The sequence below is a fragment of the Barbatula barbatula genome (assembly GCF_947034865.1).
Source record: "Barbatula barbatula genome assembly, chromosome: 9".
Classification (NCBI taxonomy): domain Eukaryota; kingdom Metazoa; phylum Chordata; class Actinopteri; order Cypriniformes; family Nemacheilidae; genus Barbatula; species Barbatula barbatula.
The window spans coordinates 21,847,561-21,870,139 of NC_136772.1; the positions used below are offsets into that span (position 1 = coordinate 21,847,561).

The 22,579-nt window shown below is 40.1% G+C and overlaps 1 protein-coding gene across 2 annotated transcripts in view; it reads left to right on the top strand.

Annotated features, from left to right (window-relative positions):
* The window catches only part of nrp2b (neuropilin 2b), a 66,691-nt gene extending 46,172 nt beyond the window's left edge, over nucleotides 1-20,519 (top strand). Inside the window, exons 11-17 of one of the 2 annotated variants that reach the window (XM_079464703.1) lie at nucleotides 3,602-3,679; nucleotides 4,832-4,975; nucleotides 7,868-8,133; nucleotides 8,927-9,023; nucleotides 10,838-10,870; nucleotides 18,006-18,068; nucleotides 18,708-20,519. In XM_079464703.1, coding sequence (XP_079320829.1) covers nucleotides 3,602-3,679; nucleotides 4,832-4,975; nucleotides 7,868-8,133; nucleotides 8,927-9,023; nucleotides 10,838-10,870; nucleotides 18,006-18,068; nucleotides 18,708-19,012 — 986 coding nt within the window. In that variant the 3' untranslated portion in view covers nucleotides 19,013-20,519. Of the gene's footprint in view, nucleotides 1-3,601; nucleotides 3,680-4,831; nucleotides 4,976-7,867; nucleotides 8,134-8,926; nucleotides 9,024-10,837; nucleotides 10,871-12,491; nucleotides 12,944-18,005; nucleotides 18,069-18,707 lie in introns of those variants that run through there. The other variant, XM_079464704.1, reaches the window with a different exon arrangement.
* Nucleotides 20,520-22,579: the final 2,060 nt, after the last annotated feature.

The following is a 22,579-nucleotide window of genomic DNA, read 5'->3' on the forward strand; positions in this document are numbered from 1 at the left end:
AACCCACGCTTGCACACGGCCCGTGTGTCATTCATCAAATCCTCCCTGTGTAAATATTTAGGCTGATCTCTGCTCCTCTCCGCCTCTTTTCCCATACAGCATATGTCTGTCATGCCCTCCATTATGATGCATGCCAACTTTTACAATTTACAGTAGAGTTTTCCTACTGTTATTCTTCACGTGCTCCTTGAGTGAAGTAACTGGCGGATTTCCCCCGAATGGACATTCGCAACCCGAGTTCATGAGCAAAACTGTCTTTTTTTTGTTTTAGTTTTTTTAAAACCTTACTTTCTCATAAAATCACAAACCTGAAACTTTAAATGACCTTCCTTCAGGTAGCACATTTAACCATTTCAAATGACAGATTCGCTCTCCGCCGAGCTGCTGTGCTGCTCATCTCCGTCTGAAGATTGTTTTTGGATCTCAGCGCTGTTGTTTTGAAGCAGGGATCTCTGAGGACATCTGATGTGAATATGAATGCGGCGTGTTTGAATATTTCTGGGCACGCTGAGCTTCTTTCATATCCATCACCTGGAGACGATTTGTGGGTTTAACTGAGCTCAGGAGAAAAGTCCTTATCGAGGGCCAAGCAAACAGACCTGCCTGAACTCCGAGCGTGTGCGTTTGTTTTTCACCGGCTCACAGATAACACGATAAACCTTCTGTCGTAACTCTGTATTCAAAAGGCGCAGAGACAAAAGCTTTAATTAGTTCAGTGCTGCTGAAAAATGACTTTATTGTTAGCGAATTCAGGAGGCCAAAAGCCTGGAAATGTTTAATTAGGTTGCATGAATAAACGTCAGTGTTTGTACAGTACGTGTGTTTGTCAAAATGCGTGTTTACGGTTTTGTTTTGCATGGCCGTGTACTCGAACAATCAACTTTTGTACATGCGTACCATCTCTCGCATCGGCTTTTGATTTGCCGTTCACTGTTTCTAATCCGATCTGATTCCTGTTCTCTATTTGTTGGTTCCCACAACCAGCAAAACAGTCATAAGGCTTTGTGTTCAAAACATTGCGTCTGTTTCACAAGGCACAGAGGTATGGTTCTGCTGATCCGCCTGCCAGACATTTACTCCAAGGCTTTCTGTGTAATTGAATATTTTATCTGTCTTGCTAAGAAAATGCTGAGTCAAGAGATTTCCAGGTTAAGGAACCGGGTTAACGCTCCGTGCTTTGGATACAGAGGTTAGAAAGACGCTAATCCTTCAGGTGAGGGAGGGTGAACACAAATCTAGCCCCTGCTTATATATATCTGGTCTCTCTTTGAGGCTTGGAAACGTTTCATGGCCTTAATGTGTTATCAGGCTGTGGAGGAAATCTCCACGACGACGCCCAGATAGTTCTGGGATCCGGATCAATTGACCACGTCAATTGGCTTTGAGGCATATTGGGATTTTTGTGGAGAAATCTATTGCTAGGTTTTGCTCAGATCCATGGCAGAAATCAGCAGCAGTATAACAGCATAAAGAAATTTGCCTCATTTTAAGAGTAGTTTTAATCGTTTATAAAGGAAAGCCTGGCTTTTATTTTACAATACACATACAGCCAGGCCAACTATACAGGTTTTGTCCAGAACAAGCACAATAAACTATATCATCTTGATTCTACTTTTGTCGAATATAAATAAATACATTTATTCTATTAAAACAATTAAGCATCTGTGAAGATTTTAATCCTTTGAGGTAAACAGGAGCTTACAAAATGGCCGCCAAGACAACCGACGTTTGGCGTCTGTCAGCTGTGTTCTTTCTTGAACAAACGGTTTACTTTCTCAGCCAACAGGTGTATATTCATCTCTCTTTTAAAAGTAAGACTTTGAGAACTCCGTATCCCCTCATGTAAACAAATCCCGCATAGCACACCTTTAAAGGAACAGTTCACCCAAAAATCATCATTTACTTACCCTCAAGTCAGAAATTTGGAATAATGTTTGGAACCAAACATTTCTTGGCCACCATTGACTACCACAGTGCTCGTAATTATTCTGTTAAACACAAAATACGCTTTTTGAAGAATATTGGAAAGCAAACAGTTCTAGGGCACTTTTGACAATCAATGTCATTTTTCCTACGGTAGTCAATGGTGGCCAAGAACCGTTTGGTTGCAAGCATTCCTCCAAATATCTTGTTTCGTGTTCATCAGTACAAAGACATTTAGACCGATTTGGAACAACTCGAGGGTGAGAATTTTGGGTGAACTATCCCTTTAAGACAAAATCATCCCAGAAGTGTGTGATTTTTCCAGGTAACACGTATGCAAGGGTTAACCTCCCACTTTCACTAAATAAAGGTGTGTTGCGTTAGAGAGCTCTCAGTTCCCAAACATCCACGACTTCCTGTGAGGTTAATTGCATCAGTAAAGGGCAGAAAATTAATAGAGTTTAATGTCAGAAGCAGCCAGCTGGTGCATCTCTTTCATGTACCCACCCGCTTATAGAAATTAATAACTTATTAATATTACAGTAGGTCCCTTCTTTTCATGTTGCGCTGAAGTGTCTACATGATTAGTGTTACGCCACTCACGTATTTGCAAATTAAGAGGGGAATTGTTAAGAGTAATGACATTAATGAGTTTAAGAGCTGACAATCATTGCTCATTTACGCCTTGTTGTCTCTGAATCTTCATTGGCTCGATTCCCCGCTGAGGAACCAAGAGAGACGGACTGGCTGATTTAACATTTTCTGTCACAACAAATTATGCACGTAGGAGCATCGGCGTAATCGGAAACGCTGGAAGTTTTGCCGCTGTCTGGTTTGTTTCATTCTGGTCAGAAGCTCTCTTACAGTAGCTTCATCATCGACGAGAGATGAAAAAGGACTTGCAGTGTATCAAACTCTTTTAGGGAAGGGAAAATGGGGAAAGACTGAGTGGCTGATGGTGTTAATCATGTGACTCATAGGAAAATAGCTGTGGCAGCAGTGGTTTTCCTTTTAAAGGCATTGTGGGTAACTGGTACAGTAACAGCAGTGGTGTGAGGTGTAATGGCAGGGTGGTGAACCATTTATTCTACCCGCTATTCAGTCACCCACTGCATGTCTCTCTACCCCTCTCTCTCTCACTGTCCAATTAGAGCGCTTCACGGTAAATGGTTGTCAGATGCTCGGAATAATTCCCAGCTGTGGTTTTGTAATATTTCTGTTATTGTAAATGTACAGTGTCTGCATGCGCTGTGCATCCGTATATTTTTAATTGTCTGTGGTTTGACTTTTGCAAGTGTGCCTGGTGATTGTGGGCTCTCTTCTGGGGGACAGTTTCTGATGTATGATTGTGTGTCTGTGTGCTAAATATGATGTTGTGGGGAAGAAATACCAATAGTTATACCAGGTATTACACATTTTTGACACTTTTTGATCCCCGTGATACTAAATGATGTTTAAAAAACGTGAGGGTTTGGTATAAAAGTTATTTTGTCCATGCAAACATAGAAACACCCATGAGCACTAACTGGGACTATTCGGTTAGAATAATGAATGAGGCATTTAAATAGCGCTTTTTATAGTGTATTGCTGTTCATCCAAATATCTTACAATCACTTGTGAGCCATAGAGGTGTCAATCGCTGTTGTTTCTAAAATGTTGTTTTTTATGTTCTTTCTAGAATCTACAACCATTCCTGACACTGCCACGCCCACTCTGTTGCTTCAGGAGGAGACGAAGACCGCCCACCGAACGCCAGGTAACCAATCACCGCACAAGCCGAATATTTGACTGCTGTGAACTAAACAGAAATTAGATCTTGCCATATAATGCCAATCGTTACATCCAATCAGATCAAAGCATATTGACATGCTGATACTTGTCTAATCTTAAAGTGATAGTTCACCCATAAACAGAACAGCGCTGGCGTCAATTCACATCTATCGTATGGACGCATAACCAATGCAAGTGAATGGGTGCCAGTTACCGACATGCATCGAAATATCTTCTTTTGTATTCTGCTGAAGAAAGCTATGAAAGTAAATGATGAGAGAATTTTCATTTTTTGGGGGTGAACTATCCCTTTAAGTCCTGAGGAACCCCATTACTGAATTCTATATTCATTCATGAATGTACATGGGTAAACAAATACTTTAGCATATTACACAAACACTTTCCAGTAATCTGCAGTGTAATTGCAGGCCTACTCCCTCCCAGAGCTCTAATATTACATACACACTTATGTCTCCATGAGTAGTGAGTCGCAGCGTGAGTGCTAACATTATGCTAACTAGCATAGCAGCGTGCGTCTGAATGGATCGTTGATGGAGGCCCGCTGACTGCTGAGGCGCAGCGCTTCATGTAGATGTGGCTGCGCTGGGTCTGTCTGCATGTTAACACAGCAACAGCAGCACGCCCAATCTGTCACATTAAAAGAGAGACAGAAATCTGTACAAATCCAATGAGACGGAAATCTGTGCAGAGATGGGAATACATTGCATCAAGAATCTCTTCACATATAGATTTATACATACAGTTTAATGCACATATACATAAGGATCATGCAGGTTTCGCACAAAACATTGAATATAATGATATTTTACAGATGTGACCAGCAAATTTACAAGATCACAAGAGATCAACAGAGATCAAACCATCCCACATACTAAAGATAGATGATTTAGTATTGAATCAATGTTAAGTTGGTTATGTATTATTTGAACAAATGGGGATGATTTTTTGGGTGAACTATTCCTTTAAATCAATTACCGTTGCTATCTGAGATGTGACTGCGTGTAAGAACGCATGCACTTATGTATATGGCTTCATGTTGTGCTTGAGAAAGCCTACAGAATGGTTTGAGGATATAGAAAATAGTGTCATCTTAATCCCTGTCTCTCTATCTCTCTAGCTCCGACCTTTTTCTCATCTCTTGGTGGCCTGTGTGACTTTGAACAGAGCATGTGTGGATGGACCCACGACTCCATGTCTGATCTGAAATGGTCTCTCTACAGTTCCTCTAGTCCTAGCTTGGACCGCACACTTGGATCTGACAGTAAGTCCAGTGACATAGAAGATATTTCTACTTACAAATATTTGCGACAACCTCTGCAAACATTACCGAAAACAACATTTGGGGACTGCGGTAATAGTATCAGTTATCTTGGAGAGGAAATAAAATCCTTAGAGTCCTGCATTTCAGCCCGAGCACGAAGGGCCCCTACAAATTGACGCTCGAAGGGCCTAGTTTTTAAGTCGTATAGAGCTTGTCAATCGACATCATGCTGCATTGGATGCTGCGCCATCTTGGGAGGATCGCTGCTAGTCCGTTCAATGCAGTGTTTTTCTTGTTTGAGGAAATATAACTATGGTAGGTCGGTCTTGCTGTGTTAAAAACTGCAATAGCATTACCCAGAGCTGGGGGGAGTCCAGAACGGCCATCCCACCAGGGGTGGTCTTGCGGACGTATCATAAACACGAATATACGCAACGTGAAGGCGTAAGCGGGTCGGAATTGCCATGCACACGTTACATATCACCTAGCTTACATTACGATGATTTTTAATTGTTTTAAATTAAACAGTAAGAAAAGTGCACACTCTCTCAACAAAACAGAGTAATATTAAGTTTGTGATTGATATGTTTTCAATTTAATGCGCAGGTTGCGCAGACCCATCGGCTTATGATACCAAAGTTACACAAGAGCAATTAACGAAAGACGCTTTCTCCTGCTGTGCATGCCGAGCATCCTGCATAGCGCTTCTTGATGTAGGACAAAACGAATATTTTGATCAGTTTGGAATGCGGTGGAACAGGGTAATCGTGTCACATGTATCTGTAAGCTATAAAGTTTTTTCTTATTGTGACAGCTGAAGCTAATGGAGAAATTAAAGTAGACTCATGTACGATGGGTATGTAAATCATTCAAATTGGCGCGGTTGGCGTTCTGTGCCCAATCAACAAACTAACAAAAATACTCAAAAAATGTCTAAACTAACGTAAAAAATTACGAAACTAAAATATAATTTAAATCAACGCTTCAGCGCAGTTGGCAATCAAACTATGCATGCCATAAACAAAAAATACTCCAAACATTTTTCTAAATTAACTTAATAAAAGAAACCAACAAAATATGAATCATTTGCCATTAAAACCAAACTATTTTGATGGCCGCAAAACCCACTAAATTGCGACTAGAAAATTGTACTAGAGCCTAAATGTGAGGGGACCTTATCCATCTCAAGACTGGTGTGCAATTAATCTGATACCTGCAATCTGGGAATACTGTCCATCACTCTCTCTCTCATCGTTATTTTTTCCTGTGGGCCTAGTTCATCCCTCCATCCCTGAGCTCACCTGACCTTAAAACAAACCGATGAGTACTTACAAATTCTGAGCCCTCTCTCTCTCTCTCATGCGCACACAAACTAAGCGTACAGTTCTTCATGTCCTCAGTGCTTTCCAGGACAACTCTGCCTTGGGAGGTTGTTAAAACAGTCTTGCACTGTTTTCCACATGTGAGGTTTTAAAGAGATCCAGGAGTCAAGAGGAAAAAATTCACTCCTGTTTTAACTATTCCCATTCCCAATGTACCTTCAAAATCTCAGATGTAATCTTCACAGTCATTTACTTCTGTCACACATGTGAAATTGTTACCATCAATACAAAAATATCGTATGCCAGAATTAGGCACCTGCATTTGTGCGTTTGCATAATGTCCCTTACAGAAAAGACACATGAATTTCACATGTGTTTAACATGTGCAAAATAACCATGTGAAATGTGTGTTTTTTAACATTTTTGTGTAAATCCCATGTGATACACATAGGATAACATTTAAAAACCCATGGGATGACATGTGATGATAAAATGGAAAAACCCATGGGATGACATGCGGAGACATATCACCACATCTCATCCCATGGGTTTTTACATGTTATCTTCACTTGGGATTCATACCAACATATTCCAAAAAGGCACATTTCACACGTGATCATGTGAATTCCGTATGTCTTTTCTATAAGGGCTGTTTCAACATCCCTGGACGTGATCTGCTCAATTCATCGGCGTCAAGATTGTCCACTTTACAATGTTCTAGCATCACAGATCTCACGGCTCCATGAAAACCGCTTGGAAAATGTTCATACCCCAGTGTACGTCTCAGGAAAAAGGCCACAGAACGGGTTAATTCGCAAGCAGGCTAATTAACTCTAGATGTATACGGCTCCAATTAAAAACAATAATCCCAGAAGTAGCTTTTCTTTCCCTCCGGTTACCTCAAAGGAACATCAACCTGTTCTAAGCAGAACTTTGCCTGTGAAAGGGTAATTAATTTTCTTGTATGTGTACGCAGCATCAAACAGAGGAAATTCTTTTGCATTATTTAAATGCGTAATCTGTTTAGGCCGTTCAGAAAGGAAACGCAACAACAGGCTGATCTGATTTCAGCGCTGTGTTTTCAGAGTTGGTAAATGTGTCAAAGTAGGACAGACGGAATGAAATGATGGTGCCGTCTCTCTGCACATCAGTGGAAGGTTTGAGCATCCGTGTTATAGATGAGGCAGCGTGGGTAATCATGATCATTTCTGGTGCCACACTGTCCAGTCAGATCACTCACATGGTCTTTCCCAGCCTCCTCCTGTCTCTGCTCCTCTCTGGCCGTCTTTTCCGCTCTTCCTCTCCTCTGTCCTTTTTTAGTTTCGTGTCAGAGCTTATTTTCTGCTTTCTTGTCTGTTTGAAAAGAGAACGAACATACGATTGTTTATTTATCACTGAGGAACATGTACTTACAGGTACCAATGTCGTGCGAAAATATTCGAGAAAGTAAAATATAGAAAAGACGTTTCCACTGACGCATTTTATTGTATCAGTTGTTTCAAAGAATTTGAAGAAAATGACACGTGCGCTTTTTGTCTGACCATTCTCATTTGCGTCTCGCTCACCCCAGACTTTGGAAACTTCCTGTATGTGGAGGCGGGTCTTAAATTGGAGCCGCAGCGCGCCCTGCTAGTGAGTCCGGTGGTGGGACCCGAACGCCGTCCCGTCTGCCTGCTTTTCTACTACCAGCTGCAGGGAGAGGGTCAAGACAGTCTGCGTGTGTTGGTCAGAGACGATGAACAGGAAGAGGCGCTGCTCTGGACGCTAAGAGGAGACCAGGGACCCATGTGGAGGGAGGGCCGCACCATCCTGCCTCAGTCCCCTAAAGAATATCAGGTATATAGTTAGAGTGTACAATTTCTTTAAACCTCTTATTTGCTATCATAAGCCTCTTATTTGCTGGCAGACCATAAAATAAACAAAAAATCCCTTTAAATTGACATTGAATGAGTAATGTGAGCTACAGTCTCAGCCAAAAGTGATGTCCAGGTTTTAATAATTGAACGCTTTGCCTTTTATTCAAATGTGTTTTTAAAGATTATATTTTAAAATGACGTATTATTGTATTATTAATATATTATTATTGTATATGTATTATTATATGTATTATTTGTGTTCATGTCACATTGGTGTGACTGGAGTGTAAATCGAAGCTTAACTTTGAGAAGAATTTAAGTAAGCTTGGCAAGAAAATGACACACAACCCATTTGTGAAGCTCGAGATGTAGCTCGGGGAAATGCCTGCAAAATATTACACAAGAGGATCAACAAATACTATATATAGATATGATTGTCAACGTATGCTTTATTTCCTCCAAGCTTTTTAGTTTTTCTGTCCCTTTGTTATATATTTGAATAAAATGATATGCCGTAGTTAATTGAACAACAAATATCTGGACATCACTTTTGACCTCTAACGTATCTAGAGACCATAGACATTAGAATCTGGATTCACTAGACTTGAGCCAGTCACCAACCACCTAGCAAACACCTATTACACGCATTGCGAACCATTCAGAACTTATTAGCAACCATTTAGCCACGTCCAGTTCATTGAGATCAGAATAGTCATGTCCATGGTGTTAACTTACAGCCTTCGATTTCCTCTCTGTCCTCTTCCACGTGCCAGGTTGTCTTCGAGGGTTTCTTCGATCGTGGCAGTCGAGGGCACATCTGGGTCGACAACATTCATATGAGCACCAGCACAGAGCTTGAGCAGTGTACACGTAAGTTTCAACATCTGGATCTCTCTCTTATCTCTTTTTTAACTTTCCATACCTGTGAATTCAACTGAAGATTTGGAAACATTAATGTCACCAATTGACACTGCCCCGCCATACATTCCACCACCCCAACCCAAAATGAATCGCATGGAAACACTCTTCAAGTGTTCGACTAAAAGCTGAAAACTAGGCCACACTCGCCCTGTGGGCTCTGATCTCAATCTATGTTTCATTAGTTTCCTTCTCCGCTCCTATTTGTAAACCGAGCTTTCCAGAGCCATGGCAGGGAATAACCAAGCAGCCTTTCACAAAACACAGAACAGACGTCAATGTCTTACAAAGCTTTTCGCCACAAACCCGTCACTCAAAACGCTGAACTGTGAAGGTTATTTACTGAGAAAAACAGCCTTTACTCTAAGGACGTGTAGTTTACTTGTACTTAAAAAACAATGATCAGCAAAAACAGTACGGTTCATGTTTGACGGAATCGAGATATTGTCGTGAGCTGTCGTGCATTCACTCGCGTACACATTTTTGTCACATGTCCTGGTTCTGGGACCGCTCTTATCAATTAAAGCTGTTCGGCTTGCACGCGCCAGCCCCTGCGCAGCTGCCAAATCTGTCCCCTGCTTCTCCACAGCGCTCCCTTTAAAAGCCAGTGCATTCCAAACATTCTGTTTCTCTGGCATTGCGAGTGTGTGCAGAGCAGTTTGCCAGATGACAAACGGCCCAGTCCTGTTCTCCTTTATCCACTCATTCTCTCTCTTTCTGATGTTCCTGTCATCTCTGTCTTTCATACCGTATGTACCTGCCTTTGGACAAGTGAGTTCCTTATATGAAGCAAAAGGGTTTTCCGGGGAGTTTACTTACAATTTTAATGCAGTTAAAGGTGCTGTAAGCGTTTAGCAGAATAGTTTCCTATTATCTTACAGATGTCAATGCAGTAGGTGTCCAGAGAAATCACAACCACCTTTAAAGCTTTTAAAGCTGCAGTCTGAAACTTCTTTGGTTAAAAAGAATCAAAACTCGGTATTGAGTGAATTAAAGGAACAGTTCGCCCCAAAAATGAAAATTCTGTCTTTATTTACTCACCCCCAAGTTGTCCCAAATCCATTTCATATGTTTTTTTTCTGATGAGCACAGAGAAATATATTTGGAAGAATGCTTGTTACAAACAGTACTTGGCCACCATTGACTACTGAAAATTGTTTGCTTTCCTACATGTTCAAAATATCTTCATTTGTGTTCAACAGAACAAATAAATTAAATTTTATTTGAATTTAGTTTACATAAATGAATTCCTACTATAGTAGTCAATGGCGACCAAAAACTAATTGGTTACACACATTCTTCCAAATATCTCAAACATCAGAACAAAGAGATGTATACAGATTTGGAGCAGCTTGAGGGGAGTAAATCATGACAGATCTTTATTTTTTGGTGAACTGTCCCTTTAAGTAAAATAAAACAATGTGTTCAGTAAGCTTGTAGTAATCATTTATTATTTGGACTGTTTGGTCACATATTGTGAGAAATATTTGTTTATGTAATTTAAAGGTAAAAGTTGTGGACTGCCGCTTTAAATTTCAGAAAAGAATCTGCTATTGTTTAGCTAATCAGAAAATGTTGCTGACATCAAGGTTTTTGGGGGCGGGGTTTTGTGGAATGTGTGTGGTGTAAAGATCACCTCTCCTTTAAAAATGAATTTGAACACTTTCATATAATCTAAATCTAAATCTGGCCTGTGGTTATTTATATGGATATATTATGTCTGTGCCAAACTTAATTTCACTTAACTTTACTTTTTCTCTTTTCAGAACCCTTCTCAGCGTTCCCTCCTGAAATGACTGGTGAGTTTAACTGGCATATTGTCATTTCCTGTGCCAATGTTTGTGCTTCCTGCTTGTTGCCTTGCAGCTTACATCATCTGAAGGGCTCTTTGTGTATCATTATATATTTTTAATGGCTTTTGCACAGCAAAGGAATTCTGTCGGGGGTTCTAACACAATCAGATTCAAAGAAGCTGCGCTACCTCAGTTTTGTCTGTCACGCTGTGATTTTAGTGGTGTTGTTGCCTCAATGTCAAACCATTTCCATCACCTTCAGTGTTGCCACACAGATGTATAGAGCATGGGCTGTATCCCAGCATGTGTGCCGTTTCATATGGTGTCGCGTCATGCTAACGTCAACAGATGAAGTATAGATTCAGTCAGCAAATTACCCCTCATATAAATCACATTTCTCATAAGGGATAGTTTACCCAAAAATATTCATTCTGTCAGCATTTACTCACCCTCGTGTCATTCTAAACCTGGTTATGACTCTTTTCACCTGCGGAACACAAAAGAAGAGATTTTGAGAAATGTCTCAGTGGTTCATGTCTAGGCAATGGAAGTCAATGGAGTCCAATATTCTTCAAAATATCTTCTTTTGTGTTCTGCAGAAAAAAAAGACTTACAGGTTCGAAATGATGTGAGGCTTTCATTTTTGGGTGAACTATGCCTTTAAGTGTTCTTCTCAAATGTTCCTACAAAGACTTCAGTAATCTCACATTGGCGATATCATCAAATGTTTAAAACATTGCTATGAGAGTTCCCAGGGTGCATCAGCATTCGCTGATGGTGTGTGTGTGACCTGCTGTGGATGGCTGGTGTTTATTCCCGACAGCTGTATGAACGTGGCCAATAGGATGCAGCCGACTGCGGTGGAATAATCCCCCATGCACCCTGTTTTAAATCATTGTAGAAAATTACATTGCACTCGAGCGCGGTGGTAAAATATTTCTTTTGTAACTAACATCCATTCTCTAACTGAAGCCGAAATTCCCATAGGTGGATTTAGAATTCCTAGATTGCGCTCATGTTTACAAAGAGACAAGAGAAAGATGAGATGGAAGGAAAAGTGGGTTTATTGATCTCACAGGAATGTGTGTGTGTACGTGTGTGTCGGCTGAGCAGTTTCCATGTGCTGCCGAGTTGGGTTCATGGAAGACTTTGGCTTGAGGGAGATGAAGCTGGCGCAGATCCATGCATGCAGGAGAAAGAAAAGAAACACACACACTCGTCATTATACAGCGTTACCGGCTGAGGGAAGGTGCTGACATCATCCTGCGCCCCATATGACCTTAACATTTGGTTGCGATCGTGCAACGGCATTTCACGACCGCGTTTCAGGCACACTATACGATGCTCTTCATCACACAGCATCTGTTCATGGCCACACTCGTAATGTGATTTATAAATCTGCCTTAATGAGAGCTAAAAGATAAAGTCGCACCCATTGGCTCACACGATCTGCATAGGGGCTGTGGACAGGCAACATGCATGTGCATCTGCGTGTCTGTGTCTGTTTTGTTTGTATGCGGCACCAAATCAGAGCGCAAATCATTCAAAGTAAAATCCAAGATGGCTGACGCTATGCAGTCTGTATGCCTCTCTACCCCAAGCCAACTCTTCTGTGTCTCTCCACCAGGGGAAGCCTTACCTGGCTGGAGTGACCCCACAGTTGACACCACCGTGTCCCTGCAGCCCATGCCCACCTACTGGTATTACGTAATAGCCGGGGGTGGCGCCCTTTTCCTCTTGGGCTGCGTCGCGTTGGTCATGGTGCTGTGTTGCCATCGCTACCACCTGGCGGCCAAGAAGAGCCAGCACTCGGTGTCCTACAAGAGTACGTACACAGGCACGGGACAGTACGTGGGGAACGGTACCGGGACGGTCGCCGGATACGGGGTGGAGCCCATGTTAACTATTAGGCTTGAGAAAGAGGAGCCCTCCTCACAGTGCTGAACGCTGACGTGTTTGCTACTGAAGTTATATTCGTTATATCCAGGCACCTTAAAGACTCGGATAAGCTTTGGACGGCATTTGCGGTGACGTTTATCGAGATAACCGGGGATGTGAGAAGGACGTACATAAGCACCAGAGTTGTCAAGTTTTGGGTTTCTTTAGGATTCTTTTGTGGAACGGTGAGAAAGGAGATCCAGCCAAAATCCTGACTGGCAGGCACTCCCCGTTTCTCCGTCTCTCTTTTTCGCTGTGGAGAAAGCTCTAATCTCCTGTTCAGGACCAATCCGATTGTACAGTCAAGAGAACAGTGCCAAATTGTGAGGAGCGCTTGAGACAGGAGAAAAGCAACGTAACTGAGGAAAACCAGGAAACTCGCATGTGTACTGGATCTCATATGCACAACACTCGAGGCTTGATGTGTGACAGGAATATTTAAAGCATGAGTGTCAAAAACGTTACTCTGGGACACGTGTCACAAATACTCCGTTCTTGCCAGCGGAACCAGATTGTCTCTGTTTTAACATAATACTGTACATGTGGAAGGGTTGGGTAATATACTGGATTTTTTTAATCCGTGTACAAAGTGCTCTCCTATGAGGACTGGTCTTTTCTTTCTTTCTTTGATAGCTTAAGAACAGTAAGAGATCTTTAGAGCAATGCATTCGGTCTTTATTCTTCAGGCGGATGTTTGAACGACCTGTTTGATCTCCTCCTCACCATTAAATGAAACGACGGATGCTTCTTAAAAGCATTTCGAAAGCCGCCGAGAATTCATTTGAATGTCTGTCAATATGTCTATGTATAAACTTTTCTTAAAGTCATTGGAGATATGTACAGGATGTTTTTTGCATATATGCAAAGGTCACATGACCCTGCCTTAGCCAGCCTACTCTTCTGATTGGCTAACTTACACAACATTGGCCTTAAGACGCTTTAGTGGGCTAGCCGATTACTGTTCACGTTTATTATTTTATCTGAAATGAATTTATTCAGTGGAGATTAATAGCGCCGCACATGCAGTTAACCGATGCACTGACTTTGCTTTATTTTTATAGTCGACTCTAAAACATTTAAGCAGTGTGTGTGCTTGCGTGTTGTTCCCTCAGAGATTTCGATTACACACACAGTCTTGTAAGAGAGAAAGGAAAGCTTTGTAAATGTGCCAAATGTCATACGGTGCTAAAGCACTTGGCTGGATGATTTTGCTGCAGGGATTGAGTCGAGCTGGCATGTTGGCCCTATACCTCCACGCTCCACATTTACAGCTGGAGCTCATTTCTCTGTCCACCCCCTTTTATCCTCACAAAATATACCTGCTGATGTCTTACTGAATTCATAACCAACACTTTTATGATTTGATATTAGGGGGTTTTGACATTTTATTGATGGGGACATTTGGAAAGCAGGCGGGGAACTCGCAGCACCATACGGTGACCCCGCAGAGTATTTTTAGACACTAAAATGTATAGACGGTCATTGCATTATAAAACAAAAAAAGACATTTTATTAAAAATATAGCACAAATAAGTATTATTGTTCAAGTAGAACATTTCACGTAATAGTTTACGTTTTGAATCAAATAAAATGGACTACAGTTGGTTTTAAGTAGAAATGGCAAGAGAAGTTAAGTTTATTCAGAGAAAAGGTTTAGCATCATTTATTTGCAGATGCCACTTTTGATATTTTCTTTAAAATGCCCAAATGCCATGTCATTAAGACTTTTAAGATTATTAAATGAGGTTAAAGTGTACAAAAATGCCCAAATACAATGTAACAATCCACCTATTACAACCGAAAACTTGAGTTTAAAAGTTATCAAAGTGGCTTTACTGTACATATCAATTGAATTAAGATGATAATAAACTAGGGCTGTCAGACAATGAATCGCATCCAGAAGAAATGTTTGTGTTTACATTATATATGTCTGGGTACTGTGCACATGCATATATTTCAGAGAAAACATTAATATATAATTTAAATTATTGGTAAATATAAATAAATACATGTCAATATAATTGTATGTGTTTATAATTGCAAAATGAACATGCACTGTACACATTCTGGATGTGATTCATCGTCTGACAGGCCTAATTTTAAACTGACTTCACTATTTAATTTTACAACTCAGTTTAATTTCATTTAAATTCAAGTAACCTGTAAAGCCAATTTGATTTAACTTACATATTTAATACAGCTAAAGTTTTTACAGTATATAAGCATGTGCACTAGTCACCAGGCCATCTATATCTTTAACTGAACGTGTACATGCAAATAAACTAATTAGCTTTTATCTATATTATTTGCATATGACAATCTTGCTGCATATCGTATTTTTTGTCTTAAATGTTATGTATAAAAACGTCTCCGAACTATTCTTTTAAAATGTTCTTCAAAACACTGTCTCTGCATACTAATTCAATGTCTAACTCGGACTATGAGATCCATCTCTTTCATGTCCTACTTGAAACGCAGTGATGTACCTTTGAAAAGAAAAACATGCTACGGTCTAAGATGTTCAATGTTCTCTTCTTTACTAAACAAACACAAAACAGGCACCATCAGAACTCCGGCTGGAAATTCCCCCAACCAAACGTATTCTCCCTTTTACACATAAAGAGTGTGAAGCTCCATCCATTACCGAAAGCATCTCTCGGGCGTGCGCCCGTCAGATTTTGGCTCCATCCAAAGCGAGCGAGATGAAAGAAGAAAGTAAATCCTGATATCTTGTTTTGTCCTCCATCTGGCAATAGGTGAAAATAATCCCCCATCACGGACAGCCTGCTCCTTTCTCGCCCGTTTATCTGCTCTTCACGAAAGAATGTGTGGGGAGATCGAGGGCGAGATCAAAGAAAAGCCTGCTCTAAATATAAACCTTCTCCGCAATATCTAGGGTCTGAAGGGGTTTGTTTGAATCACAAAAGCACATGAAAGATCCCAACAGACAGCCAGTGAGACCACCTTACCTGGCAGGCCTATAGCGGAGCATTGTCTCCTCGTGTCCCACATAATCCTCAATACAGTAAAGTGTGTTCAGGAATCACGGGACAGCATGCGACGGCTTTTAACATTAAATCTAAAAGACACATCAGATGCTCGGCTATCTGAGTGTTTTTTATGATTCGAGTCACGTGTTTTCATTATGTCATGAACCGTCCTCTTGTGTAAAGCAGAATTCTGGGATTTTCTGTGGCCTACAGCTGAATGTGTAGTGGTCTTATTTCATCTTGAGCAGTTTATCCTATTTGACTTATCACGCTTGTTCCTGTTCACGTTGAGCTAGATACAGTTTTCTCACAAGTCCTGGTTGTTCATTATGTTTGTATGATTAATGTATGAGTTTATCTTTAACTCTGACTCTTTTTATCGGTTGAATCGGCACTGTTCTCAGTGCATTTCGTCACATTTTAGTCGCTTATATTTCGGTGAAGAAAATTAGGTTTACTTACATTCTCCTCCTGTAGGCAACACTGTAAAACATGGCTGTACTGAAAAGGTTTAAAATATTTTTACTAGAAATCAAAACAAAAATGCTTAGAAAGAATATCACTTTTGAGGTCTTGTGCCAGCAACAAGACCAGTCTGTACTTGCTTGTCTTGAACGTCAAAAGTCAAAATGTTTTAATTTTGGTTCAAGTAAAGTTGATCTCAAATTAAAAACAGTACTAGTAGGGAAATATCTAGTGTAGGTCAAGCCTAATTGTTTTATTCTCTTCAAATATATTTTTTACGCTTTCAAAAAAAGGAAGAGAAAAAATAATATTTTGGAAGAGTAAAGAAAATAGGCGAGACTCTACAGGAGGAGGATGTAAAGAAAAAATGTCTTCACCCCAAAAAACATTGTGTTTACATTGTGGTTCAAGGCTTCTGTGCTAAGTAGGGAATGCACCAGATTACATTTCATGAAGCCTGTTATAAGCATTCTCGCTGGGGGCTAAGAGCCCATCTCTAGACCGTGATACCTGCATAAAACTTCTTTCCCCCTTCTAGAGAATCAAGAGTAGACAGAAATGTTTACAGGCTAGATATTGTGTGCGTTTTGCTTAGACATGAAGTCAGGAACGGATTTAAAATCCTTTTAAGAATTGAGTTTTTTTATGTTGACATTATGCTTCATCTGCTTCAGTATGATCACTGATGATGTAATGGTTGTGCGCACTTTTTGTGAATTCATGGCTTCACACCATCACGAACATGAGCTCTGTGTTTGATTCACGATGCAGCGTTTCCGAATGTTTAAATACAGTATAAGGTATATTTTAGCCTGAATTTCATGGTCTTGGAATTGTTGTATGGAATGTTACAATAAAGTGATATTTTTCTACAAACCGCAGTGTTTTGGGCTTTTTGAGCGATGAGTGATTTAACATTTTATCGTGTCTACACCCCAAAAATACGTAGGGTCAAGTGTGTCTACGCAAATATGTTGAAATTCTACAATTTACAATTTTTTTGTATGAACAAAAAAAATGTAAGTAAATTTGACATAACTTCTTTTGTAGTAAATCCAAACCATTCAGATTCTACCAGTGATTTTAAGTTAAGTCAACTCAATGTTTATCCGTCTCAATGGTACTTTTTGTTGTCATACATGAATTATATACAGACTTACTGCATTTAAGTCAAAACACAATTTCGTCATTGAAAGATGCAGTAGACATCGTGGGCCCAAGCATACGTACCACTCTTCAAAACAATGGCAACCCTAAAACTAAACAAGCATTCTTTAGTTTAATTGAAAAACACTTAAAATAAGACTACATTTAGAAAATAGTCTAAATGCAGTCTTACACAAATCCCCCTTGTATGAACTTGTTTATATTAAGTAAACTCAACAGTAGGTCCAGTATTATAGGGTTTTGCGTTTTACTCAACAATGTTAAGTTGACCAGTCAAACACCTGTTAAGTAAAGTACTACATTTTTATAAAAAATAACACTGTTAATGTAGTTACTTGCATTCTTTATGTACTGTGAACAAGGATGGGTTTAGTAAAAATAACAACAGCGACATTTTTTTGAGTGTACAGCTATTTGTTCTCTGGTCTTATGGTGTTTCTTCATTTTGTATTCACACATTGTACTATTGACATTATTTGCTCTTGAGACAAAAATGCATAATGCTGTTCTTTTTGCATTCTTTACAAGTCTGTTTAATGCAACCTCCAACTCATTTTGGGCTTTGTTTGTCTTCCAAACAGAGCGAAGACCAGACGACCTCGGAAACAATCCTCTCATCCATGGCAGAGAACGAATTGGTCAAGGTAAATCAATTCTTTAACCTTCAAGTGTAGACTCATAGAATGCATATTTTAAATTTAGATTACGTCGCCTCAACTAAAATACACAAATGCAAGTGCATTTTTAAATATAAATTCACAGAAAAAAGGAAGAGACCATTCAACGTTTCATTTAATCAGCATTCATAGATGGATGGTGACCATTTTAGTCTAGTGTCTGTTGTAATTGAACAAAAGCAAACCTCAGGAGTGACATAAAGTCACCCAACAGCAATGTGAGAGACTGACAGCATGACAAGACAATGAGAATAATCGACTTTTTCCAAACACATCTAACTGTTATATTGCTTAAAAGTGAGCTTGTCTTTGAGGTCTGAATAAATGCAGAGCATCTTTTCTGTTATTTGGCCCGTTTCTCCAGTTTTAATTTTCTCCAAATACAGTAGAAGCAATATTTGTAATATTGTCAATAGTTCACAGAATGAATCCAAAATGATCATTTGACCTAAACACATCACTACCTTTAAATAGTCAATTGAAAATAAATTTGAAATGGTCTCTTCGTTTTTTCCATGGCTGCAGGGTATATAAATATAAGCTATATAGTATATATGCTATAGTAGAGTATAAATCAAACAAAAATGGGTTTTGTTCGTATTTAAGGTTTCCCATTCTCTGCCTGGACCACGCCCAACCCCTCACGGGAACCTCCGGTGACGCGGATCTCAGAGAAAGACAACGCCTGGCTGTACTCGCTGGATCCCATCCTGGTCACCATCATTGTCATGAGTTCCCTGGGCGTTCTGCTGGGGGCCGTGTGTGCCGGACTCCTGCTTTACTGCTCGTGCTCCTATAACAGCCTATCCTCTCGCAGCACCACCACGCTGGAGAACTACAACTTTGAGCTGTATGACGGAATCAAGCACAAGGTCAAGATCAACCAGCAGCGCTGCTGCTCCGAGGCCTGAGAGAGGTTCCCCTCTGGTTCCTCTTTATATCTGCTCTTTATCGGGTGCCGGCTCGATTCAAAACTGTGAATGGACCTCACGGCGCTGGTCTGAATCTGACCATGATTGTCGAAGGATCACCGCGGGACGTAGATTCCCTGTGGACAGCTCATTGAGCGTAGGAAAATCGACACATTTCAATCTATTGACTCCCCTTTCATCAAAGAAAAAAGAAATGTTTATTGTTATAGATTATAAAGAAAGAATACAATCTAATAAAGCTTAATGGACGTTAGACGAGAGAGGTACTAGGACTAGAAGGTCGCTTGTGAAGTTTCCGCCTCTATTTTGTGAACGCTGTGGCCTAGAATATTGTGGACGTTCGGTTTAGTTTAGACTCTATGTGTTTTTTTTGCTGACTTGCTTAAGTTCCCATACTATTATTGTCCTTTCCACATGCATTTCTGAAGTGTCGAGCGCCTCATGAATGTTTTAAGCTTCATAAGTTCAGTCTGCTTTTACCAGAATGTTTTTGTTGTGACCATTAGACCACGTTCATAAAAACTCCTTTTACAGAGTAAGTTAGATTGAAGTATTGGGATCGCGTTCTTTGATTTTCATTTTTTCGCTTTGGACTATTTGACTCACTAATGCATAGCGTGAAAGACACTGTGCTGACAATTTCGAACTTATTGTATTGCAACCTATGGATTGCTTAGGAAACAGAGCCACTTAGCTAAGAAGAGTCGAGAGAGAGAGAGCATCTTCAAATTCTTTCTTTACTCTATTCTTGATGCTGGCAGAGCGACATTGGCGAAGGAGTTGGAATATTCCCAAGCCACTTTCATGTACAAACAATCAAGCCTTAAGCAAAGTATTTTGGAGAAGAGCCATTTCGAAACACCAGTTCTTGGGTTTAAAGCCACTGGGGCCTCGGAGGAATCGGGCCTTACGCTTTTTGCTTTCATTTCACCTGTCTGTTTACTCCACGGTTTATTTCGGGCTGTTGAAAATGAAGGCTAACAAGACCAGGTTCGGCGTAAACCTGGGAGAGAGGTGAGAATTTCATGGTTTTCGCCTGAAGGTGTGAAGAACGCTAGAACAAGTGAGCGCGTGAGGGAAATATGTGTAAATTTCTTTATTGTACCTCAGTCTGGCCTCTCGCCCCCCTGATCCACTCTGGAGTCCTGTTGAATTGTGGGTAAGGGGAGGTTGGGCTCGTCTTATTAGGAGGTACGGAAAGCAGCCACAGACATGAAGAAGGAGAGATTGTGCATTCAGCTCTGTTTTCATTGGACTCTTGTTGATTCTATTCCAAGTGCCTTGGAGCTCTGGCCTGTTTTTGGCTTTGCTGCAGAGCTGTGATAGTATTACCTCGTCTGTCTGGGACAGGAGGCCAACACCAAAAGAGATGGACGTCCCGGCACTGGTCAGATCATTCGAAAATTGTTGTTTGTAGACTTTGTACAGAAAAAAGTTCTTTTTTATTGTTATTATTATTATTATTTAATAAAGTCTGAATAATGCTAATCGTGGTTGGTCTGAAATTATTTGACATCGATGGAGATCCAAGGGGTATGTCTGTGTACTGAAATCGTTTTGTTTGTCTATTGATTTTTTTTCTCTGTCTGTTTGTCTCTGTCAATCTATTGAAAATATTTCTGTCTGTCTCTCTTTTTGTCCGTCTGTATGCAAGTCTTTCTCTTGGAATTACTTTCCGTATGTCTGTATGTTAGTCTGCCCCTTGAAATTATTTTCTGTCTCTGTCTGTCTGTCTTTCTCTCTTTCTGTCAATCTACCTATCATTCTATCTCTGTCTGTCCGTCTGTCTGTCTGTCTGTCTGTCTGTTTGTGTGTGTGTGTGTGTGTGGGTGTGGACTTGGTTTTTATAAACCTGAATGCACACCAACTGCACAAAAACTTATAAATTGTACAGAAAAATCTAATATGCAAAAAGTTTTCTAGGATCTCTAGGTGTAGGGGCTGGGTTAGGGTAGGGGATCAAATATACAGTTTGTACAGTATACAACTCATTACGCCTATGGACTGTCCCCACGCAGTTAATAAAAATACATGTGTAGTGTCTATTGAAATGATGTTTTATCTGTCTCTCTATCTATTTGTCTATTTAAATGATTTCCTGTCTGTCTCTATATCCATTTGTACATCTCTGTGTGTCTTTCTGTCTGTCCATTGAAATTATTTTCTGTCTGTCTATATTTCTGACTGTCTCACTCTCTCTGTGTCTTTATTTGTCTGTCTGTCTATTAAAATTATTTTCTGTCTGTCTCTATCAATCCGTCTGTCTATCAGCCTATTTAGCTAGCTAGCTGTCTGTCTCTCTATCTGTCTAATGAAATTATTTTCTGTCAGTCTATATTTCTGACTCTCTCTCTCTCTCTTAGTCTTTATTTGTCTATCTGTCTGTCTATTAAGATTATTTTCTGTTTGTCTCTATGAAGCTGTCTGTCTGTCAGTCTGTTTATCTAGCTAGCTAGCTGTCTGTCTCTCTATCTGTCTAATGAAATTATTTTCTGACTGTCTCTCTCTCTCTCTTTGTGTCTTTATTTGTCTGTCTGTCTGTCTATTAAAATTATTTTCTGTTTGTCTCTATCAATCCGTCTGTCTATCAGTCTATTTATCTAGCTAGCTAGCTAGCTGTCTGTCTCTCTATCTGTCTATTGAAATTATTTTCTGTCTGTCTATATTTCTGACTGTCTCTCTCTCTTTGTGTCTTTATTTGTCTGTCTGTCTCTTCAAATTATTTTCTGTTTGTCTCTATGAAGCTGTCTGTCTGTCAGTCTGTTTATCTATCTATCTAGCTGTCTGTCGCTCTATCTGTCTAATGAAATTATTTTCTGTCGTCTATATTTCTGACTGTCTCTCTCTCTTTGTGTCTTTATTTGTCTGTCTGTCTATTAAAATTATTTTCTGTTTGTCTCTATGAAGCTGTCTGTCTGTCAGTCTGTTTATCTAGCTAGCTAGCTGTCTGTCTGTCTCTCTATCTGTCTAATTGAAATATTTTCTTTTTAGTCTCTATCAATCTGTCTGTCTGTCAGTCTATTTATCTAGCTAGCTGTCTGTCTGTCTGTGTGTGCGTCTTTTTGTCTCTGTCTATCTGTCTGTCTGTCAATCTTTTTAAATTATTTTCTATCTGTATTTCTGACTGTCTCTGTCTGTCTATCTATCCATCTATCCACTATCTATATCTATCCACACAAAGCCCATTTTTCTTACATTAGCTCAACCGAGTTCCACTTCTCATCGATCCTGCTGAAAACACTCAAATAACCGAGGGGTAAATTTCACCACAAGTCCATTTCAGTCCCATTTGATTTCTGCTCCTCTCAGGCGATCCATTGAAATCCGTTTGCAGCCTTAATTCAGCGCCTGACATCGCATCGCAGCTGGGCTGTGGGGAGACAGCGGTTAGTTTGAGCGCCACCGTTTGCAAAACACTGTCAGTTTATAGAGAGCCGTTCAGACTAGACCACACACAATCCAATCAAACGCATAAAGTCCATACATGGAGAGAGATTCAACAATAACATTCCTCCATGCCTGTCTTTAAACACATGACTGGGGCCC